We start from the raw sequence: 25,359 nt of genomic DNA, 5'->3' as shown, positions 1-25,359 counted from the left end.
ACAGCCACACCAGATCCAAGCCATGTCGTGACGTACACCACAGCTCATGGCAAGGCTGGATCCTTAACCCACTGAGCAAGGCCAGGGATCGAACCTGCAACCTCATGGTTCCTAGTCAGATTTGTTTCTGCTGTGCCACGACAGGAACTCCCCGATTTTTAGTTTTTTTAAGAAACCTTCATATTATTTTCCATAGAAGCGATACCAACTTAAATTCCCACCAACAGTGCAGGAGGGTTCCCTTTTCTCCACACCCTCGCCAGCATTGTTTGTAGACTTTTTTTTTTTTCCCAGGCCCACACCTTCTGCATATGAAAGTTCCCAGGCTAGAGTTCAAATCAGAGCTGCAGCTGCTGGCCTACACCTACACCACAGCAATGCCAAATCCAAGCTGTGTTGGCAACCTACACCACAGCTCACGTCAATGCCAGATCCTTAACCCACTGAGCAGGGCCAGGGATTGAACCTGCATCCTCATGGATACTAGTCGAGTTTCTTACTGAGGAGCCACAATTGGAACTCCCTTGAGGGCTGTCTTTTGTTTTGTTTATGGTTTCCTTTGCTGTGCAGAAGCTTTTAAGTTTAATTAGGTCTCATTTATTTTTGTTTTTATATTCATTGCTCTGGGTGGTGGGTCCAAAAAGATTGCTGTGATTTATGTCAGAGAACATTCTGCCTATGCTTTCTTCTATGAGTTTTATGGTATCCAGTCTTACAGTTAGGTCTTTAATCCATTTTGAGTTTATTTTTATGTCTGGTGTTAGAGAAGCTTCTAATTACATTCTTTGACATGTAGCTTTCCAGTTTTCCCAGTACAGTTTATTGAAGAGACTGACTTTTCTCCATTGTATATTATTGCCTTCTTTGTAGTAGAATAAATAACCATAGTAGGAGCATTGGTTTATTTCTGGGCTTTCTTGCCTGTTCATTGATCCATATTTTTGGTTTTGTGCCATTACCATAGTGTTTAGATGACTGTAGCTTTGAGGTATAGTCTGAAGTCAGGGAGCCTAATTCTTCCAGATCCATTTTTTTTTTCCTCAGTATTTCTTTTGTTATTTGGAATCTTTTGTGTTTCCATGCAAATTAAAAAAAATTTTTTTTTCTAGTTCTGTAAAAATGTCATTGGGTTGCATTGAATCTGTAGATTGCATAGATAGATTGCCTTGGGTAACATTTTGACAATACTGATTCTTCCAATCCAAAAGCATGGTATATCTTTACATCTGTTTGTATCATTTTCAATTTCTCTCTTTTGGGGGGTGGGGGCATGGCCTGGGATGTGGTGCAGGGATCAGACCTGAGCCACAGTGACGACAATGCCAAATCCTTAACTGCTTGGCCACCAGGGAACTCCCTCATCTTCCGTTTCTTTCATCAACATCTTATAGTTTTCAGCATGTCTTTTGCATCCTTAGGTAGGTTTATTCCAAGGTATTTTTATTCCTTTTACTGTGATGTTGAATGAGAATTTCCTTAATTTCTCTTTCTGATCTTTTGTTGTTAGTGTATAAAAATGTGAGATTGTGTATTAATTTTGTGCCCTGGGGCTTTACCTAATTCAGTGATAAGTGCTAGTAGTTTTCTGGTAGTGTCTTTAGGATTTTCTCTTTGTAGTGTCATGTCATCAGCAAACAGTGACCATTTTACTAATTCTTTTCCAATTTGGATTCCTTTTATTTCTTTTCTTCTCTGATCCTGTGGCTAGGATTTCCAGAACAATGTTGCATAAAAGTGGCAAGAGTAGACATCCTTGTCTTGTTATTGAGCTTAGAAGAAATGGTTTCAGGTTTTTGCCATTGAGTATAATATTGACTGTGGGTTTGTCATATACAGCATTTATTACTTTGAGGTGTGGTCCCTCTGTGCCCACTTTCTGGAGAATTTTTTGATCACAAATGGACATTAAATTTTGTCAAAACCTTTTTCTGCATTTATTGAGAGAATCATATGGTTTTTATTCTGTTTGTTAATGTGGTGTATCACACTGATTGATATGCACATACTGAAAAATCTTTGCATCTCCGGGATAAATCCCACATGATCATGATATATGATTCTTTTAATGTATTGGTGGATTTGATTTGCTAGTATTTTGTTGAGGGTTTTTACATCTATGTTCTTCAGTGATACTGGCCTGTAATTTTCTTTTTTGTGTGTGATATTTTCGGTTTTGGTTTCAGGGTGCTTGTGGCCTCATAGAATGAATTCAAAAATGTTCTTTCCTCTGCAATTTCTTGGAATAGTTTAAGAAGGATAGGTGTTAACTCTTCTATAAATGTTTGGTAGAAATTGCCTGTGAATCAGTCTGGTTCTGGACTTTTGTTTGTTGCAAGTTTTTTTTTTTTTTTTTTTTTTTTTTTTTGGTCTTTTTGTCTTTTGTTGTTGTTGTTGCTATTTCTTGGGACGCTCCCGCGGCATATGGAGGTTCCCAGGCCAGGGGTTGAATCGGAGCTGTAGCCACCAGCCTACGCCAGAGCCACAGCAACGCGAGATCCGAGCCGCATCTGCAACCTACACCACAGCTCACGGCAACGCCAGATCGTTAACCCACTGAGCAAGGGCAGGGACCGAACCCGCAACCTCATGGTTCCTAGTCGGATTCGTTAACCACTGCGCCACGACGGGAACTCCTGTTGCAAGTTTTAAATCACATATTCAACTTAAGTACTTCTAATTGGTTTGTTCATATTTTCTGTATCTTCTTGGTTCGGTCACGGAAGGTTGTACCTTTCGAGGAACTTATGCATTTCTTTTAGGCTGTCCATTTTATTGGCATATAACTGCTTGTAGTAGTCACTTATGATTCTTTGTATTTCTGTGGTGCTGGGTGTAACTTTTTCATATCTAATTCATTTCTTATTTTATTGATTTTGCCCCCCCCCCTTTTTTTTTACGAGTCTGGCTAAATTTTATCTTTTTCAAAGGACTAGCTTTTTTTTTTAAAAAAACATTTTATTTTCCTTTTTAGGGCCACACCTGTGGCATATGGACGTTTCCATCCAAGGGGTCAAGTTAGAGCTGCAGCTGCTGGCCATAGCCACAGCAATGCCAGATCTGAGCCACATCTATGACCTACACCACAGCTTGCAACAATGCCAGATCCCTAACCTACTGAGCAAAGCCAGGGATCAAATCCTTATCATCATGGATACTAGTCAGCTTTTTCTTTTTTTTTTTTTTTTTGGTCTTTTTGCTATTTCTTGGGCCGCTCCCACGGCATATGGAGGTTCCCAGGCTAGGGGTCCAATCGGAGCTGTAGCTGCCGGCCTACGCCAGGGCCACAGCAACGCAGGATCCGAGCCGCATCTGCAACCTACACCACAGCTCACGGCAACGCCAGATCGTTAACCCACTGAGCAAGGGCAGGGACCGAACCCGCAACCTCATGGTTCCTAGTCGGATTCGTTAACCACTGCGCCACCACAGGAACTCCATGGATACTAGTCAGCTTTGTAACCCACTGAGCCACAGCAAGAACTTCTCAAAGAATCAGCTTTTAGTTTCATCTTTCCTATTGTTTTCTTAGTCTCTACTTTCATTTATTTTTGCTGTATTTTTATTTCCTTCCTTCTACTTTCCTTTTTGAGATTCTTGTTTCCTAACATAAGCTTGTGTCACTATAAACTTCCCTCTTAGAACTGCTTTTGCTGTGTCACAAAGTTTTTGGTTCATCATGTTTTCATTTGTCTCTGGATATTTTTTAATTCATTTGAAGTTAAGAGATCAGCAACTTAAAACAATCATGTGTATACATAGACTGCTATATCAAAACCTCATGGTAAATGCAAACCAAAAATTTTTTTTGATTCAGTGAACTTTGTTATATTTATAGTTGTACAACCATCATCACAATCTAATTTTAAACATTTCAATCCCAAACCCCTGGCTCTTCCCCCCTGCCCCTGGCAAAACCTGTCTCTTTTGGTAACCATAAGTTTTTCAAAGTCCATGAATTCAACTCTTCCTATCCTGTACCACTAACCCATATTTCTGTTTTTGTACCAGAAACAGTGTTTTGATGATTGTAGCTTTGTAGTATAGACTAAAGTCAGGGTGCCTAAGTTCTCCAGCTCCATTTTTCTCAGGATTGCTTTGGTTATTCTGGGTCTTCTGTGTTTCCACCATATTCTGTCCAAAAGCAGAACATTCTTCTTAAGTACACACAGAACATGCTCTAGGGTAGATCACATTCTGAGCCATTCACATCAAGCCTTGGTAATTTAAGAAAATTGAAATCATATCAGCCGTCTTTTCCCAACTGCAATGCTATTAGACTAGAAATCAACAACAAGAAAAAACTGCCAGAAAGATAAAAAAATACATGGAGACTAAACAACATGCTACTATACAACCAGTGGATCACCAAAGAACTCAAAGGGGAAATTAAAAAATACAGATGATAATGAAGACTCAATCATCCAAAAACTGTGGGATTCAACAAAAGCAGTTCTAAGAGGGAACTATGAAGTAGTACAAGCCTATCTCAGGAAACAAGAAATAACCCAAACAACCTAACTTTACATGTAAAACAACTAGAGAAAAACAAAACACAAAGTTAGCAGAAGGAAAGAAATCAGAGATCACAGCAGAAATAAATGAAATAGAAATGAAGAAAACAATAGAGAAGATCAGTGAAACTGAAAGCTGGTTCTTTGAAAAGAGCCACAAAATTGATAAACCCGTAGATTCATCAAGAAAAAAAAGAGAAAGGACTCAATAAAATTAGAAATGAAAAAGAAGTTACGGAGTTCTCGTTGTGGCTCAGCGGTTAACAAACCTGACTAGCGTCCATGAGGATGTGGGTTTGATCCCTGGCCTCACTCTGTGGGTTAAGGATCCGGTGTTGCTGTGAGCTGTGGTGTAGGTTGCAGATAAGGCTCAGAACCAGTGTTGCTGTGGCTCTTGTGTAGGACCATGGCTAGAGCTCCAATTGGACCCCTAACATGGGAACCTCCATATGCCATGGGTGCAGCCCTAAAAAGACAAAAAAGAAAAAAAAAACTTACAGCAGACGTCACAGAAATACAAAGGATCATAAGACACTACTACCAGCAACTGATACCAATGATATGGACAACCTAAAAGAAATGGACAAATTCTTAGAAAAGTACAATCTTCCAAGACTAAGCCAGGAAGAAATAGAGAAGATGAATGGACCAATCACAAGTACTGAAATTGAAACTGTGATTTTAAAACTTCCAACAAACAAAAGAACAGGACCAGATGGCTTCACAGGTGAATTCTATCAAACATTTAGATAAGAGTTAACACCTATCCTGAAACTCTACCCAAAAACTGCAGAGGAAGCAGCACTCCAGACTCATTCTATGAGGCCACCATCACCCTGATACCTAATCTAGACAAAGATATCACACACAAAAAGAAAATTACAGGCCACTATCACTCATGAGCATAGACGCTAAAATCCCCAACAACATACTAGCAAACTGAATCCAACAGTTCATTAAAAGGATCATACACCTTGGAAAAGTGGGATTTATCCTAGGGATGCAATGATTTTTCAGTATCTGTATATCAATCGTTATGATATACCACATCAACAAATTGAGATGATCATATATGGTTTTTAATCTTCAATACATGCAGAAAAAGCTTTTAACAAAATTCAATACCCATTTCTGATTAAAAAACCCTCCACATAGTGGGCAAAGAGGGAATCTACTTCAACATAATAAAGGCCATATAAGACAAACCCACAGCTAACATCATTCTTAATGTTGATGGTGAAAAGCTGAGAAAGAATTCAGAGACAAGACAAGGATGTCCCCTTTGCTACTTTTATTCAACATAGTTTTGGAAGTCCCAGCCACAGCAGTCAAAGAAAAAGAAATGAAAAGGATCTGAATTGGAAAGTAAGAAGTAAAACTATGGACTTTTTGCAGATGCCATGATACTATAGATAGAAAATCCTGGGAGTTCCCGTCATGGCGCAGTGGTTAACGAATCCGACTAGGAACCATGAGGTTGCGGGTTCGGTCCCTGCCCTTGCTCAGTGGGTTAACGATCCGGCGTTGCCGTGAGCTGTGGTGTAGGTTGCAGATGCAGCTCGGATCCCACGTTGCTGTGGCTCTGGCGTAGGCCAGTGGCTGCAGCTCGGATTAGACCCCTAGCCTGGGAACCTCCATATGCCGAGGGTGTGGCCCAAAGAAATAGCAAAAAGACAAAAAAAAAAAAAAAAAGAAAATCCTGGAGTTCCTATTGTGGCTCAGTGGTAATGAACCTCAGTAGAACATGTGAGGATGTGGGTTTGAGCCCTGGCCTCGCTCAGGGGGTTATGAATCCAGCATTGCCATGAGCTGTAGTGTAAGTCCTGTACACAGCTGGGATCTTGAATTACTGTGGCCGTGGCATAGGTCAGCAACTGCAGCTCCAATTCGACCCCTAGCCTGGGAGCTTCCATATGCTGCACATACTGCCCAAAAAAAAAAAAAAAAATCCCAGTGGCACTGCCAGAAAACTGTTAGAGCTCATCAGTGAATTTGGTGAAGTTGAAGGATACAATATTAATACACAGAAATCAACTGCATTTCTATATACTAACAATGAAAGATCAGAAATTATTGAATCACATTTACCATTGCATCAAACCTACCTACCTAAAGAGACAAAAGACCTATACTATAAAAGTATAAGAAACTGATGAAAGAAATCAAAGATAACACAAACGATGGAAACATATTCCATGCTCTCAGATTGGAAGAGTCAATATTGTCAAAATGACTATACCACCCAAGGCAATCTACAGATTCAGTGCAATCCCTCTCAAATTACCAATGGCATTTTTCATAGAACTAGAACAAAATATTTTAAAACTTGTGGGGAAACAGCAAAGACTCCAAATAGCCAAAGCTATCTTGAGAAAGAAATGGAGCTAGAGGAATCAGGCTCCCTGACTTCAGACTACACTACAAAGCTACAGTCATCAAAACACTGTGGTACTGGCACAAACGCAAATATAGATCAATGGAACAGGATATGAAGCCCAGATATAAACTCATACATCTATAGTCAACTCATCTACAACAAAGGAGGCAGGAATATATAATGGAGAAAAGACAGTCTCTTCAATAAGTGGTGCTGCGGAGTTCCTGTTGTGGCTCAGCAGGAACTCCATGAGGATGTGGGTTTGCACACTGGATCCACTCAGTGGGTTAAGGATCCAGCATTGCTGCAAGCTGCAGTATAGGTTGCAGATGTGGACTGGATCTGATGTTGCTGTGGCTGTGGTGTAGGCTGGCAGCTGCACCTCCGATTTAACCCATAGAACTGGGAACTTCCATATACCACAGGTGGGGCCATAAGATTTTTTAAGTGGTGCTGTGAAAATTAGAAAGCTACATGCAGGAGTTCCCGTCGTGGCGCAGTGGTTAACGAATCCGACTAGGAACCATGAGGTTGCGGGTTCGGTCCCTGCCCTTGCTCAGTGGGTTAACGATCCGGCGTTGCCGTGAGCTGTGGTGTAGGTTGCAGACGCGGCTTGGATCCCACGTTGCTGTGGCTCTGGCGTAGGCCGGTGGCTACAGCTCCGATTCAACCCCTAGCCTGGGAACCTCCATATGCCGCGGGAGCGGCCCAAGAAATAGCAACAACAACAACAGCAGCAAAAAAAAAAGACAAAAGACAAAAAAAAAAAAAGAAAGCTACATGCAAAAAACTCTAGGAGTTCCCTTCATGGTTCAGTGGTTAATGAACCCAACTAGTATCCGTGAGGATGTGGGTTTAATCCCTGGCCTTGCTCAGTGTGTTAAGGATCTGGCATTGCCTTGAGCTGTGGTGTAGGTCACAGATGTAGCTCAGATTCTTTGTTGGCTGTGGCTGTGGCATAAGCCAGCAGTTACAGCTCTGATTTGATCCCTAGTCTAGGAACCTCCATGTGCCATATGTATGGCCCTAAAAACAAAACAAAACAAAAAAACAAAAACACTTTCTAACACCATACATAATAATAAACTCAAAATGATTTAAAGACCTAAAGACTGGATACTATAAAACTCTTAGAGGAAAACATAAGCAGAATACTCCCTGACATAAATCACAGCAATATCTTCTCAGATCCTCCTCCTAGAGTAATGAAAATAAAAAAATTAAAACCTAATTAAACATAAAAGTTTTTACACAGCAAAGGCGATCATAAACAAAATGTAAATACAACCCACAAAATGAGAGAAAATATTTTCAAATGAAGCAACTGGCAAGGAATTAATCTCTAAAATATGCAAATACCCTCTGCAGCTCATTGTCACAAAAACAAACAACTCCCATCAATAAATGGGCAGAAGATCTAAACAGACATTTCTCCAAAGACAACATACAGATGGCCAGAAAACACATGAAAAGATGTTCAACATCACTATTAGAGAACTGCAAATCAAAACTACTGTGAGGTACTACCTTATACCAGGCAGAATGTCCATCATCAAAAAGCCTGTAGAGGAGGAGTTCCCATTGTGGCTCAGTGGTAATGAACCTGACTAGTATCCATGAGGACAGGGGTTTGATACCTAGGCTCTCAGTGAGGTAAGGATCTGGCATTGCCTTTTCCCCTGAGCTGTGGTGTAGGTTACATGTACAGCTAAGATCCCATGTTGCTGTGGCTCAGGCATAGGCTGACAGCTGTAGCTCCGATTCAACCCCTAGCTTAGGAACTTCCATATCCCATGTGCAGCCATTAAAAAAAAAAAAAAAAAAGACAAAAGAAAGTCTATAAACAATAAATACTAGAGGGAGTGCAGAGAAAAGGGAACCCACTTACACTGTTGGTGGGAATGTAAATTGGTGCAACCACTGTGGAAAAGAGTATGGAGGTTTCTCAGAAAAATTAAAAGAACTACCGTATGATCCATTGATCCCAATTCTGGGCATCTATTCAGAGAAAACCATAGTTCAAAAAGGTGCATGTACACCCCATTGTTCATTGTGGCACTGTTTGCAGTAGCCAAGATATGGAAGCAACCTAAATGTCCATTGATAAAGGAATAGATGAAATTGAAGTACATGTATACAATGGAATATTAGTCAACCACAAAAAGAATGAAATAATTCCATTTGCAGCAATATGGATCAACCTACAAATTATCTTTGTCCAAGTGAAGTTAGACAGTGAAAGGCAAACATAATTATCACTTATGTGTGGAATCAAAAAAAGGATACAAATAAACTTATTTGCAGAAAAGAAACAGACTTACAGACTTTGAAAAATTTATGGTTACCGATGGGGACAGGTGTGGAGGGAGGGATTGACTGGGAGTTTGGGACCGAGATATTTGGAATGACTGACCAACGGAGCCCTATAGGTCAGGGAACTCTACCCATTATTCTGTGATAATGTTTGTGGTAAAGTAATCTGAAAGAGAATGGATATGTGTGCAGGTATAACTGAATCACTTTGTTGTTGAGCAGAAATTATTACAAACTTGTAAATCAAATATACTTCAATAAACTTAAAAAAATATATTAAAAAAACTCAATTGGACCTGTAGGAGTTCCTGCTGTGGTGCAGTGGGTTAGGAATTGGACTGCAGCAACTCAGGTTGCTGAGGAGGCACCAGTTCTATCTTCAGCCCCACGCAGGGGGTTAAAGATGCTGTATTGCTGCATCTGCAGCATAGATCACAGCTGTGACTCATTTTCAGTCCCTGTCCAAAGAACTTCCATATGCCTCAGGGGTAGCCATTAAAAAAAAAAAAAAAAAAAACTCTACCTATATTCTTGCTGTCTACTAGAAACACATACAAACTGAAAGTGAGGAAATGGAAAAAAAATATTCCATAAACATGGAAATCAAAAGGAAACTGGAGCAGCAATCCCTGTATCTGACAAAATAGACTATAAAGAATGTTATGAGTATTCCCATTGTGGCTTGGCAGGTTAAGAACCTGACTAGTATCCATGGGGATGCAGGTATGATCTGTGGCCTCTCTCAGTGAGTTAAGGATCCAGCATTGCCACAAGCTGCAGCATAGATCACATATGTGGTTCAGATTCCGCATTGCTATGGATGTGGTGTAGGATGGCAGCTGCAGCTCCAACTTGACCCCTAGCCTAGCCACTTCCATATGCCATGGGTATGGCCCTAGAAAGAAACAAACCAAAAAAAAAAAAAAAATGTTGTAAGGGACAAAGTTCACTATGTAGTAATTAAGGGATCAATCCAAGAAAATCATACAACAATTGTAAATATGTATGCACCCAGATAAGAATACCTCAATATATAAGGTAAGTGTTAAGAAACATAAAAGGAGAAAATGACAGTAACAGTAATAGTAGAGGACTTTACTACCCCACTAACATCAATGGACAGACTATCTAGACAGAAAATCAGTAAGGAAACACAGGCCTTAAATGTCACATTAGACCACGGGGACTTAAGTGATACATACAGAGCATTTCATCCAAAAGTAGAAGAATTTACATTTTTTTAAGTGCACATGGAACATTTTCCAGGATAGATCACATGCTGGGCCATAAGGCATGCCTTGGTAAATAAGAAAACTGAAATCACATTAAGCATCTTTTCCAAGCACAGTGCTATGAGATTAGAAATCAAGTACCAGAGTTCCTGTGGTGGCGCAGTGGTTAACGAATAGCTAGGAACCATGAGGTTGCCGGTTCGATCCCTGACCTTGCTCAGTGGGTTAAGGATCAGGCGTTGCTGTGAACTGTGGTGTAGGCTGCAGACTCGGCTCAGATCCTACGTTGCTGTGGCTCTGGCATAGGCCAGCAGCTATAGCTCCGATTCGACCTCTAGCATGGGAATCTCCATATGCCGCGGGAGTGGCCCGAGAAATGGCAAAAAGACAAAGAAAAAAAAAAAAGACATCAAGTACCAAAAAATCCCTGCAAAAAACCCACAAAGTGGCTCAACAATATGCTACCAAACAACCAGTTTGCTCACTGAGGAAATCAGTTTTGAACATTTCCATCACCCCAAGAAGCAGCACTGTCCCCTTAGCAGCAACTCCGCATTGTCTCCCCTCCAGCCCTCAGCAGCCACCCATCTACCACCCATCTATTGTGTCTCCATATTTACTAATACTGGGCACTTTGCATAAACAGGGTCAGATATGTGGCTTTGCTTCCTCCACTTAGCATAATGTGCAGTATATCCCTTTGAGTTGGGATAGCTGCATTGTTTGTTTGTCTTTTTGTCTTTTAGGGCTGTACCCGTGGCATATGGAGATTCCCAGGCGAGGGGTCCACTTGGAGCTGTAGCTGCTGGCCTGCGCCACAGCAACTAGGCATCTGAGCCACATCTGCGACCTACGGCAATGCCAGATCCTTAACCCACTGAGTGAGGCCAGGGATCAAACCCGTGTCTTCATGGATGCTAGTTGGGTTCATTCACCACTGAGCCTTGATGGGAACTCCTTTTTTTTTTTTTTTTTTTTCTTTGGAGGGGGTCTTTTGAGAGCTGCATTGTTTCCCGTGGGCTGCCTGCACATCTGACCTTATCTTGTTCAACTGTTTCAACACTGTGGCTGGTTGGTTGATTTTCAGTGGGTCTAGGGCTGCAGTACCAGCCTTGCATTTGCTCACATAGACACAGGACCTTAGTTTCTCTTCTGAGGTGTAAAGACCCCAAACAGTTTCCCACTCCTGCCGGAAATTCCTCCTCCTTATCGGATTACCAGGTCTTAATTAGTTCTACTCTGCTAAGTAGAAAGAAATACTGTTTTTGGTGTAATTTGCATTTTGTTTTTAAAATTTTGCAACCTTGGAGTTCCCACCTTGGCTCAGCGGGTTAAGAACCCGATTGGTATCCATGAGGATGTGGGTTCTATCCCTGGGTTAAGGGATCCAGCATTGCCACAAACTGTGGTATAGGTCATGGATGCAGCTCAGATCTGGCATTGCTGTGGCTGTGGTGTAGGCCGGCAGCTATGGCTCCAATTCAGCCCCTAGCCTGGGAATCTCCATATGCCTCAGGTGCAGCCCTGAAAAAAAAAAAAAAAAAAAAAAAAAAGACAAATTTTTGAAACCTTTAAAATAATAGTAACAGAGGCAAAAGCAAGATGGCAGAGAAGTAAGACAAGGTGCTCACCTTCTCCAACAAACACATTAAAAAAAAAAAAAAACCCTGCATGTAGAACGATTAGTGCAGAACATCTGCTGAACACTGGCAGATCTTAAACCTCCAAAAATGTCAAGAAACCCTCCACATAACTGGGTGAACAAAAGGAAAAAAAAAAAGAAAAGAAAAAGGAGTCAGGATGGGACTAGCACTCCTGAGAGGGAGGTATGAAAGAAGAAAGGAACCCAGCAACTAGAGAAAGAAGAGCAGACAAAACCCAAGGTAAGCAAAAGGAAAGAAATCATAAAAATCAGAGCATAAATAAATTAAATAGAAACCAAGGGGGAGTTCCCATCATGGCTCAGCAGAAACGAATCTGACTAGCATCCTTGAGGACGCAGGTTTGATCCCTGGCCTTGCCCTGTGGGTTAAGGATCCAGCATTGCCATGAGCTGTGGTGTAGGTCGCAGACGTGGCTTGGATCTTGCATTGCTGTGGCTGTGACAAAGGCCAGCAGCTACAGCTCCAACTCAGCTCCTAGCCTGGGAACCTCCACGTGCTGTGGGTGCGGCCCTAAAAAGACAGGGGGAAAAAAAGGAAAGAAAGAAACCAAGGAAATAGTAGAAAAGATCAATGAAACTAAAAGCTGGTTTTTTGAAAAACCAACCAAATTCTTAAACCCTTAGCCAGACTCATCAAAAAAGAAACAGGATTCAAATCAATAAAACTGAAAATAAAAAAGTTAAAACAGACAACACAGAAATACAAAGGGTCATAAGAGACTACTATAAGCAACTATAAGCCAATAAAATGGACAACCCAGAAGAAATGGACAAATTCTCAGAAAAGTACAATCTTCCAAGACTAAATCAAGATGAATGGACCAAACACAAGTACTGAAATTGAAACTGTGATTTAAAAACTTCCAACAAGAGTTACCATTGTGGCTTAGCAGTTAATGAATCTGACTAGCATCCATGAGGATGCAGGTTCAATCCCAGTCCTTGCTCAGTGGGTTAAGGATCCAGCATTGCCATGAGCTGTGGTGTAGGCTGGTGGCTGCAGCTCTGATTCCACCCCTAGCCTGGGAACCTTTGTATGCTTTGGGGGTGGCCCTAGGAAGCAAAAAAAAAAAAAAAATTAAAAATAGGGGAGTTCCCGTTGTGGTGCAGTCGTTAACAAATCCGACCAGGAACCATGAGGTTGTGGGTTCGATCCCTGCCCTTGCTCAGTGGGTTAACGATCCGGTGTTGCCGTGAGCTGTGGTGTAGGTTGCAGACTCGGCTCGGATCCCGTGTTGCTGTGGCTCTGGCGTAGGCCGGTGGCTACAGCTCCGATTGGACCCCTAGCCTGGGAACCTCCATATGCCACAGGAAGCGGCTCTAGAAAAGACAAAAAGACAATAAATAAATAATAAATAAAAATTAAAAATAATAAAAACTTCCAACAAACAAGAGTTCCCATTGTGGCTCAGCAGAAACGAACCCAACTAGTATCTATGAGGATGCGGGTTTGATCTCTGGCCCTGCTCAGTGGGTAAAAGCGTTGGAGTTCCCATCATGGCACAGCGGAAACGAATCCAACTAGGAACCATGAGGTTGTCGGTTCAATCCCTAGCCTCCCTCAGTGGATTAAGGATCTGGCATTGCCATGAGCTGTGGTGTATGTAGGTCACAGATGTGGCTCAGACCTGGCATTGCTGTGGCGTAGGCTGGCAGCTATAGCTCCAATTAGACCCCTAGCCTGGGAACCTCCATATGCCACAGGTGTGACCCTAAAAAGACAAAAAAGACCAAAAACAAAACAAAAAAAGATCCAGCACTGCTGTAGGCTGTGGTATAGGTCACAGACGTGGCTCAGACCTGGCATTACTGTGGCTGTGGTGTAGGTTGGCAGCTGCAGCTCCAACTCAACCCCTAGCCTGGAAACTTCCATATACCACAGGTGTGGCCCTAAAAAGCAAAATACGTACATACATACATCCTTCCAACAAATAAAAGTCCAGGACCAGATGGCTTCACAGGTGAATCCTATCAAAAATTTGAGGAGAGTTAACATGTATCCTTCTGAAATTATTCCAAAATACTGCAGAGGAAGGAATACTCAAACTCATTTGGTATCATCACCCTGACACCAAAATCAAAGATACCATAAAAAAAGAAAATTACACTGATGAATGTAAGACACAAAAATCTTCAACAAAATACTAACAAACCAAAGTCAGCAATACATTAAAAGGATCATACACCATGATCAAGTTGGATTTATCCCAGGGATGCAAGAATTTTTCAGTATCCACAAAAATCAATGTGATACACCACGCTAACAAACTGAAGAATAAAAACCATATGATCCCCTCAATAGATGCAGAAAAGACTTTTGACAAAATCCAACATCCATTTCTGATAAAAACCCTCCAGAAAGTGGGCATAGAGAAAAACTACCTGAATGTAATAAAGACCATATATGACAAATCCATAGCTAGCAACATTGTCAGTGGTGAAAAGCTCAAAGAATTCCCACTAAGATCAGGACTGAGAGAGACAAGGATGTCTGCTCTCTCCACTTCTATTCAACAGTTTTGGAAGTCCTAGCCACTGCAGTCAGAAAAGAAAAAGAAATAAAAGGAATCTAAATTGGAAAGGAAGAAGTTAAACTATCACTGTTTGCAGATGACATGATACTATACCTAGAAAATCCTAGTAATGCTACTAGAAAACTGTTAGAGTTCATCAGTGAATTTGGTAAAGTTGCCAGGGTACAAAATTAATACACAGAAATCAACTGCATTTCTATATACTAACAATGAAAGATCAGAAAGAGAAATTAGGGGAACAATCCCATTTATGATCACGTCAAATAAAATACCTAGTAATAAACCTACCTAAAGAGGCCAAAGACCTGTAACTCTGAAAACTATAAGACGCTGATGAAAGAAATCAAAGATGACAAAAAAAGATGAAAAGATATGCCATGCTCTTGGATCGGAAGAATCAATATTGTCAAAATGGCTCTGCTACCCAAAGCAATCTACAGATTCAGTGCAATCCATATCAGATTACCAATGGCATTTTTCACATAACTAGAACAAAATATTTTAAAGTCTTTTTTGGAAGCGCAAAAGACCCAGAATAGCCAAAGAAATCCTGAGGGGAAAAAAATGGAGTTGGAGAAATCAGGTTCTCTGACTTCAGACTATATTACAAAGCTGCAATTATCAAAACACTATGGTACTGGCACAAAAACAGAAATAGAGATCAGTGGAACAGGGTAGAAAGCCCAGAATTAAACCCATAGACTTATGGTCAACTAATCTGTGACAAAGGAGGCAAGAATTACAGTGGAGAAAAGATAGTCCCTTCAATAAATGGTGCTGGGAAAACTAGACAGCTGCATGTAAAAGAATGAAATCAGAATACTTTCCAACACCATACACAAAAATAAACTCAAAATGTATTAAAGACCTGGAGTTCCCGTCGTGGCGCAGTGGTTAATGAATCCGACTAGGAACCATGAGGTTGCGGGTTCGATCCCTGCCCTTGCTCAGTGGGTTAATGATCCGGCGTTGCCGTGAGCTGTGGTGTAGGTTGCAGACGCGGCTCGGATCCCTCGTTGCTGTGGCTCTGGCGTAGGCCGGTGGCTACAGCTCCGATTGGACCCCTAGCCTGGGAACCTCCATATGCCGCGGGAGCGGCCCAAGAAATAGCAACAACAACAACAACAAAAAAGACAAAAAGACAAAAAAAAAAAATGTATTAAAGACCTAAATATAGGACCAGATACTATAAAACTCCTTAAGAGGAAGACATAGGCCAAACACTTTCTGACATGAACCTCAGCAATATCTTCTCAGATCCACCTCCTAGAACAATGGCAGTAAAAACAAAAAATAAACAAATGGGACTTAATTAAACTTAAAAATTTTTGCACAGCAAAGGGAACCAGAGCCTCCCTCCCTGGGTTTCTTGTTTCTCATGTCTGTTAACACCCTGTCTGCTACCTGAGACAGGCTCCTGTGACGCTGGTGTCCAGAGAACAGCTCAGCAGCACAGCTCACCCCCTTGCCACCTGAGGTTGGCGCCCTGACCAGAGCTTATTAGCTGGTGGGGAGGGGTGTCCAAAGCAAGGAGACCACAGTGGCAGCAGCTCTGAGGCTTCTGGGGCAGGTGGTGAGGGTGATGCACCACAGCCGGCAGAAGAGCCCAGAGTTCCAGAGCAGTAGTCACACGGGAGTTATTTGGGGCATTCAAGACACTTGGAACTAGAGTGACTGAGTTGGGGAGTTACTCTGAAACCAGTGACCAGAGTTCGGGGAAGGTGGGGTGGGTGAAGGTTGAGTGGGCCAAGTCATGGCTCAGGAAGGCCAAGGGTCTCCCAGGTCCAGCGGGAAGAATTGGGTGGGGGCAGGCAAAAGGGACATGAAGTGGCTGTGGATGTCCAAGCACAGGACTCAGATGAGTACAGGATCCTTAGAGAAGGCTGGTTTCATGTCCAGGGTTGGGGCCCTCTGCAGTGGTGAGACTTCAGTACTCCTTGTATTATATTTCAGATTCTGTAAGTTGGACATTCTTGATCCTTCTGTAAGTTTCTTACCCAGATCTTATGACCACAGCCCATGCCCTGCTGAGGCCTCATGTGTAGGCTGCCCAGTTAGCTGGTCCTTCCCAGGCTGGGCGTATGGTGATTCCTGGCCGAGTCATGGCGTGCATGTCAGGGCTCAAGGATGGAGTCGTGTCTACAGCACAGCCTTCCACGCTCAAAAGAGGGTCTCCAGTCGGTGTCCTCAGTCAACATGCGGCCATGAACACAAGCAGAATCACTCCTGTCCTGCTGAGAGAAAACCTGTGTGTCATTCCAGGAATCAGTGACTTTCAAAGATGTGGCTGTAGACTTCACCCAGGAGGAGTGGGGTCAGCTGGACTCCCCTCAGAGGGCCCTGTACCGTGATGTGATGCTGGAGAACTACCAGAACCTTCTCTCCCTAGGTAAGACGGCACCCCCAGTACAGAGGTTGCAGTGTGGGCAGCCGCTAGGCCGTAGATATTCCCAAGTCTTTTCAGTGCTAGCTGTGGTGCTGGGCCGGCAGAACCTGCACCTGTGGTCTGGGCCCTTGTGGCATCACTGGCACCCTTACCTGGAAAGATGGGGGTGTAGTAGGGAGTGGGCCCAGCCCTGAGATCCCAGCCTGCCCTGGAAGGGGATGTGGGTACCTGTGGGGCCATCAGAGTGCACACACCTCTCTGAGCCGCTGGTGCTGCTCAGGCCATCTATCCTGTTGGCCGGGTCTGGAGTGAGCAGCACTCAGAGTCGTACCACTTCCTCCCTGTGAGTAGGGCCTCCAGTCTGCAAGCCGGATGTGATCTCCCACCTGGAACGAGGTGAGGAACCATGGCAGGTGCCCAGAGACGTCCCTGCAGGGGCTCGTTCAGGTGAGCAGGACACCTCCTTCCTACCACCCCGTGTAGCCAGCTTTCCTCCCACAGTCCCTTGCCCAGCTCCATCTGTGCCTGTTCAGTGCCCCTTCTGCCTCCCCTCCTTTCTTCCTTGAACACCAACTGTGTGCCTGAAACTACTGGGAATACAGTGGTGGATAAAATGCTGCCTTCTGGAGGTCACATCTGCATGTACAGTAGTCTACAGGGTGGGGGGGTAGCGCTGGGCTGCCAGCTATAGGCTCCAGACCCATGAGCTGCTCCTCTTGGAACCCCCTTGGCTTCTCCGATCCTCCTAACTCCTGTTTCTTCCTTGCCTGCCCTGCTGGCCCCCCAGCCTCACCCAGGGCATGCTTCCCTTCCACTCAGCCGAGCTCTCTCCCCTCTGGCCTCCGTACTCTGTCCTTTGCTGCTTATGCTGCAGGTCTGATCTCAGACCCGAATCTCAGCGCAGCACCTCTGCCTGAACTCATGAATTGCACCTCTGTTCCCTACAGAGCAGGGGCCCAGGCCTGAGACAGAGGAACCCTGGTCTCAGCAGCCAGGCGTTCACAAAGAAGAGCCATCATGGGAGCCAATTGAGAAGAGGCTGGCGAGATCAGGGCTCCACAACCATGGTCTGGATGGCAGGGGCACCTGGGGGGGCCCAGTAACTGCTCTGTCACAAGACAAGGCTGCCAGCACCTGGAACGTGTCCATGGACAAGCACTGGCGGGGACATGCAGTGTCTGAGAAGGATTCTCACCTGAGATGCACCCTTCTCACCCAGCCAGGCATTCCTGCAGGAGGCAGCTCTCCAGACCATCTGGTGGACAGCTTGAGGTCCAGTGGGGCTGGGAGCCGGCACCATGTGGGGAGGCGTTCGTGTGGGTCTGGCCTGTTTACATGCGGTGAGTGCGGGAAGGCCTTCCACCAGAGCGCGGCCCTGGCGCTGCACCGGCGCTGGCATGCGCGGGAAAAGGCCTATAAGTGTGGCGAGTGCGGCAAGGCCTTCCCCTGGAGCACCAACCTCCTGGAGCATCAGCGGGTCCATACCGGTGAGAAGCCCTTCTTCTGCGGCGCCTGTGGCAAGGCCTTTAGCTGCCACTCATCCCTGAATGTGCACCAGCGCGTGCACACGGGTGAGCGGCCCTACAAGTGCGGCGCCTGCGAGAAGGCTTTCAGCTGCAGCTCACTGCTCAACATGCACCTGCGTGTCCACACGGGCGAGAAGCCCTATAAGTGTGGCGAGTGCGGTAAGGCCTTCAACCAGAGGACGCACCTAACACGGCACCACAGGATCCACACAGGCGAGAAGCCCTACACCTGCAGCGCCTGCGGCAAGGCCTTCACCTGCCACTCGTCTCTGACGGTGCACGAGAAGATCCACAATGGGGACAAGCCCTTCAAATGCAGTGACTGCCAGAAGGCCTTCAACAACCGCTCCCGCCTGACACTGCATCAGCGCACCCACACGGGCGAGAAGCCCTTCAAATGCAGCCAGTGCGGCAAGGCCTTCAGCTGCCACTCATACCTGGTCGTGCACCAGCGTGTGCACAGTGGAGAGAAGCCCTTCCGCTGCAATGAGTGCGGCAAGGCCTTCAGCTCCCACTCCTACCTGATTGTGCACCAGCGTGTGCACACTGGCGAGAAGCCCTTCGACTGCAGCCGGTGCTGGAAGGCCTTCAGCTGCCACTCGTCCCTCATCGTGCATCAGCGTGTCCATACGGGTGAGAGACCCTACAAGTGTGACCAATGCGGCAAGGCCTTTAGCCAGAATCATTGTCTCATCAAACACCAGAAGATCCACTCTGCGGAGAAGCCCTTTAAATGTGACGAGTGTGGCGAGGCGTTTCGCTGGAGTGGCCCCCTGGCAGAGCACCGGCGGCTCCACTGTGGGGAGAAGCCCTTTGCCATCCAGTTCGACAAGCACTTGCTGAACACCTACTATATGCCCAGCAGCCTGCTGGGTACAGGGGGCCCAGACATGAGCAGCATGGGCCCCATCGGTGCCCTGGATGTAGCCAAACTCCTGTGCGTGGTCCCACCCTCAGCTGGCAGGAGTTTTCCGCTGGGTGGCAACCCTGGAAATTAATGTGGAGAGATTGTCCTCATGGTGGCACTCCTGCTCCTTCCCCAGAAGGCACAGTGCCAAACCCCAGAAACACCTGTTAGAGGCCATGACCTTCTGGAAAGGAGAGTTGAAGCCTTTGAGGATGTCCCATCATCCGGTTTCCTGGACGTGTTTGGAACTCACTGAACAGGGATTAGATCTTTGCTGCAGATGAATGTGTCGGTTATGTCCTTGAAAAGACTCCCGGGTCTTTCTGTTGTGGCTCAGCGGGTTAAAAGCCCAACTAATCCATGAGGATGCAGGTTTGATCCCTGGCCTTGCTTAGTGGGTTAAGGAGCCAGCATTGCCGTGAGCTGTGGTGTAGGTCACAGACATGGCTCGGATCCTGCAATGCTGTGGCATGGCCAGCAGCTGCAATTCTGATGCGACCCCTAGACTGGGAACTTCATGTACCGTGGGTGCGGCCCTAAAACGACAAACAAAAGAAGACTCCTGGTAATGATTTCCATCTGGAATTCACTCTGTAAACTGTTAGGTTTAGAATGATTTTTTAAAAACAAACAAAAAAGCATTGTGCAGCACAGTATTACTTCCATATGAACATTATATTCTAGGAGGGGAGAATAAGCTCAGATGGTGGGGGTTTGGGAAAAAGCAAGTTTCCTGGACTTGCCTCACTCCAATAGCCCTGCTGTAGAGTCATGTTTAGTGACAGTGCAGCCATTACAGAACCCAACCCAGCGTCCATGTAGCCAGATCCTGACCTGTCAACTTCATACCTGGCTGCCTCGTCCATGGTGGGAAGCCAGGAGCCCACAGGCATATGCCCCAGGTGCAGTGTCAGGGGACAGGTGTCTGGAAGCATGCCAGAGACTGGGGAGGTCACCTGCAGGGCTGCTCTGTGCACGTCGGAGCCCAGCCTGCCAGCCCAGCTGGGAGGGGCCCCTCAAGGAGACAGTGCTCCCCACAGAGCTAGAAAGAGGGTATCCACCTGGGCTTCATGTCACTTCTACTTGGTTCTAAGCAGGAACAAGCAGCTTTCTCAGAGATGATACTTGACATTTGCAGAGTGCTATAGTTTATGAAATGGTTTTTAGTATACTTTTCAAAGTATGGAGGCAAAATAACATTTCATAAAATATAGAATGTGGGGGGAAATACCAATTCTTAATAAAACTGCATTTTGCACTTTGATCCATCACCTTCTGCTTTTTCATATTGCATTTCTATGTTAAATACGGTATAGACATTCTGTCATTTTAATCTTTTTTTCCCCACTTAGCTGCATAGCAGGATTTTTTCCCAAGCAGCCACACTGCCTTTGGTGGGGGGTATGGTGTTTTATTAGCTGTTCTTTTATTGGATGCCGAAATCATTTCCAAGTTTCCTCTATCATAAATCATCCTTCCTCTAGTATCTTTTTGCATTATGTTTCTTTAGCACTGTCTTAGAGTAGATTTCTGGAAGAATTTTGAGATAAAGGAAACCAACAGCTTAAGGCATCATCCTGGCATGTTTTGGGTTGTGTGATGAAATAATACCGTCTCAGTATGAAGAGTCAGCGGTAGTGTTCAGGCACGTCCAGCTCCTGGAGGCCAGCACTGCTCAACGCCAGGTCCAGATGGGCTTTCCTCTGGGCGCCATGGCAGTGAGCATCTGCCCCCATCACTCCTCTGGCATTCCTGGGACCAGTCATGGGCCTTCCTCTGTGACAAGTAGAGAAAGTTCTGTTTGACAGCTGCATTGGCAAAATACAGATATAGTCTAGGTTTGATTCATTATCACAGTCATTTTTATTTTAAAAGAAATCCAAATGAAAATATCTTGGGGTCCCCAGACACCATGCCTGCTATTTGCCTGGTGGAGCTGTGAACACCCTCAGCTGAGATTAGCACCTTACTACTTGGCACCTTTTCCTAACTGTTGAGGTTGAATATGGAACATGTTTTTATCAGTCTTTCTTCCTGAAAACGATTTGAGGAGTTCCCTGGTGGCTCAGCAGGTTAAGGATCTAGTGTTATTAACTGCTGTGGCAGAGATTCGATCCTTGGCCTGGGAACTTCCGCATGCCTCCGGTTTGGCCAAAAAAAAGAAATCTATTTGAAATACCCTTTGGCTGTCTTCTCATTGGAGTCTTTAATATTCTTTTATGTACATGTAAATTTTTCTATTATACACCTAATATGTGTATATTGAAGAAATTTGGGGAAAAAATCAGATGTGTAAGAATAAAAATGACCCTCAGAATCAGTTCACAGGTTCACCCAAGAATCAGTTCATCAGTTCACCCGAAAATGCATTTGTTTTTTTCTTTGCATGCTTTTTCTTTTAAAACAAAACTGGATCCCTACTCTGCACTTTATTTTTATCCTTTTCCATTTAACGTTTTATGATGAGCTTTTTTCCACATTACAAAAATATTTTTCAAAACATTATTGATGACACATTAGTGCTCTTATAGTTGTACCACGACTTACCTGTTCCTTGTTGACCATCACCATTACCTGTACCATCAGTACTTCTGGGACATAAACAGGTGTGAAAACTGAAAGCTGTTACCACTTGGACCCACATGATGCACATGGCCCTGGAGAGTCCAATTCTCTGCACCATTGCCAGTGTTTGGCATCATCAGTCACTTTTTCTCTCTGCCATTTTGATAGGTTAAGATGTTACTTTAGGAGTTCCTTTCGCAGCTCAATGGTTAACGAACCCCACTAGGTTAACAAACCCCCAGGAGGATGCGGGTTCTATCCCTGGCCTCGCCCAATGGGTTAAGGATCTGGCTTGAGTTGCTGCTGTGATGCAGGTTCAGTACCTGGCCCAGGAACTTCTACTTGGTGCAGCCAAAAAAAAGAATGTTCCTTGTTCATGCTTTTGGCCGTTTTTCTCTTCATATGAATTACCTAGACCTATTTTTTACCTACCATTCTACCATCCTTTTGTTTTACATATATATGTGCAGTAATATAAACATATAATATACACACATGTAGTACACATATTCATACCAGTATATACACACATATCAATACATACACATAATACATATGTAAAATATACACACATCGATATATACACACATATATGTGTATACAATACACACAGACATATCAAACATGTACAACATATTGCTTTGGCAGGTATGCTTCCTATCTTTGTTACTGCGTTTTTTGTAGGTTTTTTTTGTTATTAAAGCATAGTTGATTTATAATGTGCCAACGTTACTGCATTTTTAATGTACAGAAGATTTTGAATTCTTTGTGATCAGATCTATTCAGTTTTTTCCTCTATATTATTCCTTGGCTCTTAGAAAGCCCCATTTTGGTTATATTATACATTTAACTCTTAAATCTTAGCCATTTGAGATGTAAAAATCCAGGATCCCTGCATTATTCTTCAACTGCATTCCTCACTGTTACATTATTGCTGCTTCATAATTCATTTTAATAGGTGGTAAGACTGGGACATTAAAACAATTATTTTAGGAGTTCCTGTCGTGGCACAGTGGAAATGAATCAGTCTAGGAACCATAAGGTTGCAGGTTCGATCCCTGGCCTTGCTCAGTGGGTTAAGGATCTGGCGTTGCTGTGAGTTGTGGTGTAGGCCAGCAGCTACAGCTCCGATTAGACCCCTAGCCTGGGAACCTCCATGTGCCGCGGGTGTGGCCCTAAAAAGACAAAAGACCCCTCCAAAATTTTTTTTTTTTATTTTTTATTTTTTTGGTCTTTTTGCCTTTTCTAGGGCTGCTCCTGTGGCATGTGGAGGTTCCCAGGCTAGGGGTCTAATCGGAGCTGTAGCCACTGGCCTACACCAGAGCCACAGCAACGTGGGATCCAAGCTGAGTCTGCAACCTACACCACAGCTCACGGCAATGCCAGATCCCCAACCACTGAGCAAGGCCAGGGATCGAACCTGCAACCTCATGGTTCCTTGTCGGATTCGTTAACCACTGCGCCACGACGGGAACTCCTAAAAATTTTTTAATTATTCTTCCAGGTGACCCAGGAATCATTTTCTTGGAACTCAGCCTCTTGATGCCCCTGCATATCTCATTTAGATTTTGATTAGAATTGGCTGGTGGGGTTCCCTGTGGTCTAATGGTCAGGGTCTCATTTTCACCACTGCAGCCTGGGTTCATCCCTGCTCTGGGAACTGAGATACCACATCAAGCCACTGCATGCTGCAGCCAAAAAATAAAATAAAAATTAAAAAGTTGGCCAGTGTTTGAACAATTAACAGTTCTGTTAAGTCTTCACATCAAAGAATGTGGGTGACTATTCATTCAAATCTGCCTCTAACCATCAAAAAAGTTTAGTTTTGGAGTTCCCATCATGGTACAGAGGAAACGAATCTGACTAGGAACGATGAGTTTGCAGGTTGGATCCCTGGCCTCTCTCAGTGGGTTAAGGATCTAGCGTTGCCATGCGCTGTGGTCTAGGTCGCAGATGTGGCTCGGATCTGGCATTGCTGTGGCCTAGGCCAGTGGCTATAGCTCCGATTAGACCCCTAGCCTGGGAAACTCCATATGCCGCGGCCCTGACAAAAACAAAAACAAAAAAGGTTTTTTCATTTGTGTTCATATATTTAAGTTCATTCTAATTTTGCGCAGTTTATAAATCAGCTCTGTGATAAGATACTTGGGACAGCTATTGACTATGGATAGCCTTTTGTATATTTATTTTATACCAAGCAGCTTTGCTGAGTTGTTCTAGAAGGTCTCCAACACTCTGTTGGTTTATCTTGTTTTCTAGGTGAAGTCATTACTTGGAAATAAAAAGCTTGCTTATCCTTTTCGTATAGATAGACTTTTCTTTCTAAAAACCCACATTGGCCAGCACAGTGGTCACCTGTAAGACTGTTTGGGGTAGGGAACTAATATGCGTCCACCTCAACACTTTGGCCTCTAAGACTGCTGCAGCTGTGGTGGCCAGATGGCCCAGTTCTCACCAACAACATCTGCTACAGATTTTAGCCAAGTCTTTGCTTTCCTGATAAGAGAGGACGCTCCTTCCTCCTCCCCTTTCCTTCCTGGAACTTGGATGCAACACCTGGAAGTGCAGCAGCGATTTTGCAGCCCTGAGACAATCAAGCACAAACCCCACGCATAGTGAAAGGGAAAATAAAAGGATCCCAAGCTTTGGGTGAAATCTGAGCATCTGTTTCAGCCACTGACATTCAACTTTCTGAGTTCTTGTTATGTAAGAATAACAGCTGAGGGGGAGTTCCCGTTGTGGCGCAGTGGTTAAACGAATCCGACTAGGAACCATGAGGTTGCGGGTTCGGTCCCTACCCTTGCTCAGTGGGTCCCTACCCTTGCTCAGGGCGTTGCTGTGAGCTGTGGTGTAGGTCGCAGACGCGGCTCGGATCCCTCGTTGCTGTGGCTCTGGCTTAGGCCGGCGGCTACAGCTCCAATTAGACCCCTAGCCTGGGAACCTCCATATGCCTCGGGAGCGGCCCAAGAAATAGCAAAAAGACCAAAATAAATAAATAAATAAATAACAGCTGAAATTCAGTTGTCCTTCGCCACAGCTGTAATCCTCACCAGTACAGCATCTGAGTCTGTTACTGAACCTGGTTTGTTTTGCCCAATGAACAGCAAACCAAAATGCCATAGCACCCAGATTTGTGGCCAAGTGAGAAGAACTAGCCTCAGACCTGCCTCCCCAAAGGCAAGGGGCCCAGGGACTTACGGGATGAGTCGTCTAGCAGCAGGGTAGTCTGAGACACAGGGAGCTTACAAAAAGGCTGACCGTCCTTCTGCTCAGGCATAACTAGGCTACAGGCTTCTGCATGTTTGAAAAGTCAGAGCAGATGCTCTCGCAGGCCCACTTGGAGGG

The 25,359-nt window shown here is 44.3% G+C and overlaps 1 protein-coding gene and 1 long non-coding RNA gene across 4 annotated transcripts in view; one reads left to right on the top strand and one right to left on the bottom strand.

The window, feature by feature from the left end:
* The window catches only part of ZNF74 (zinc finger protein 74), a 39,949-nt gene extending 19,229 nt beyond the window's left edge, over positions 1 to 20,720 (top strand). For all 3 annotated transcript variants that reach the window (XM_084994089.1, XM_021073672.2, XM_084994090.1), the window contains 3 exons: positions 16,893 to 17,019; positions 17,368 to 17,463; positions 17,964 to 20,720. In XM_084994089.1, the coding sequence (XP_084850215.1) occupies positions 16,893 to 17,019; positions 17,368 to 17,463; positions 17,964 to 19,540 (1,800 nt within the window). In that variant the 3' untranslated portion in view covers positions 19,541 to 20,720. The remainder of the gene's footprint in view (positions 1 to 16,892; positions 17,020 to 17,367; positions 17,464 to 17,963) is intronic.
* On the bottom strand, positions 17,983 to 24,778 carry LOC146396679 (uncharacterized). Its single transcript, XR_014826113.1, has 2 exons — positions 23,481 to 24,778; positions 17,983 to 22,981 (listed from the first exon to the last, which is right to left on the bottom strand). It is a non-coding gene; the product is annotated as an uncharacterized LOC146396679 (long non-coding RNA).
* Positions 24,779 to 25,359: the final 581 nt, after the last annotated feature.

The sequence above is a fragment of the Sus scrofa genome, chromosome 14 (assembly GCF_054392235.1).
Source record: "Sus scrofa isolate SSC_HxYL_T2T_F1_AM1 chromosome 14, Sscrofa_HxYL_maternal_Yorkshire_Landrace_v2.0, whole genome shotgun sequence".
Classification (NCBI taxonomy): Eukaryota; Metazoa; Chordata; class Mammalia; order Artiodactyla; family Suidae; genus Sus; species Sus scrofa.
The sequence above is the reverse complement of the archived record's forward strand: the minus strand, read 5'-3'. Positions and strand labels throughout refer to the sequence as shown.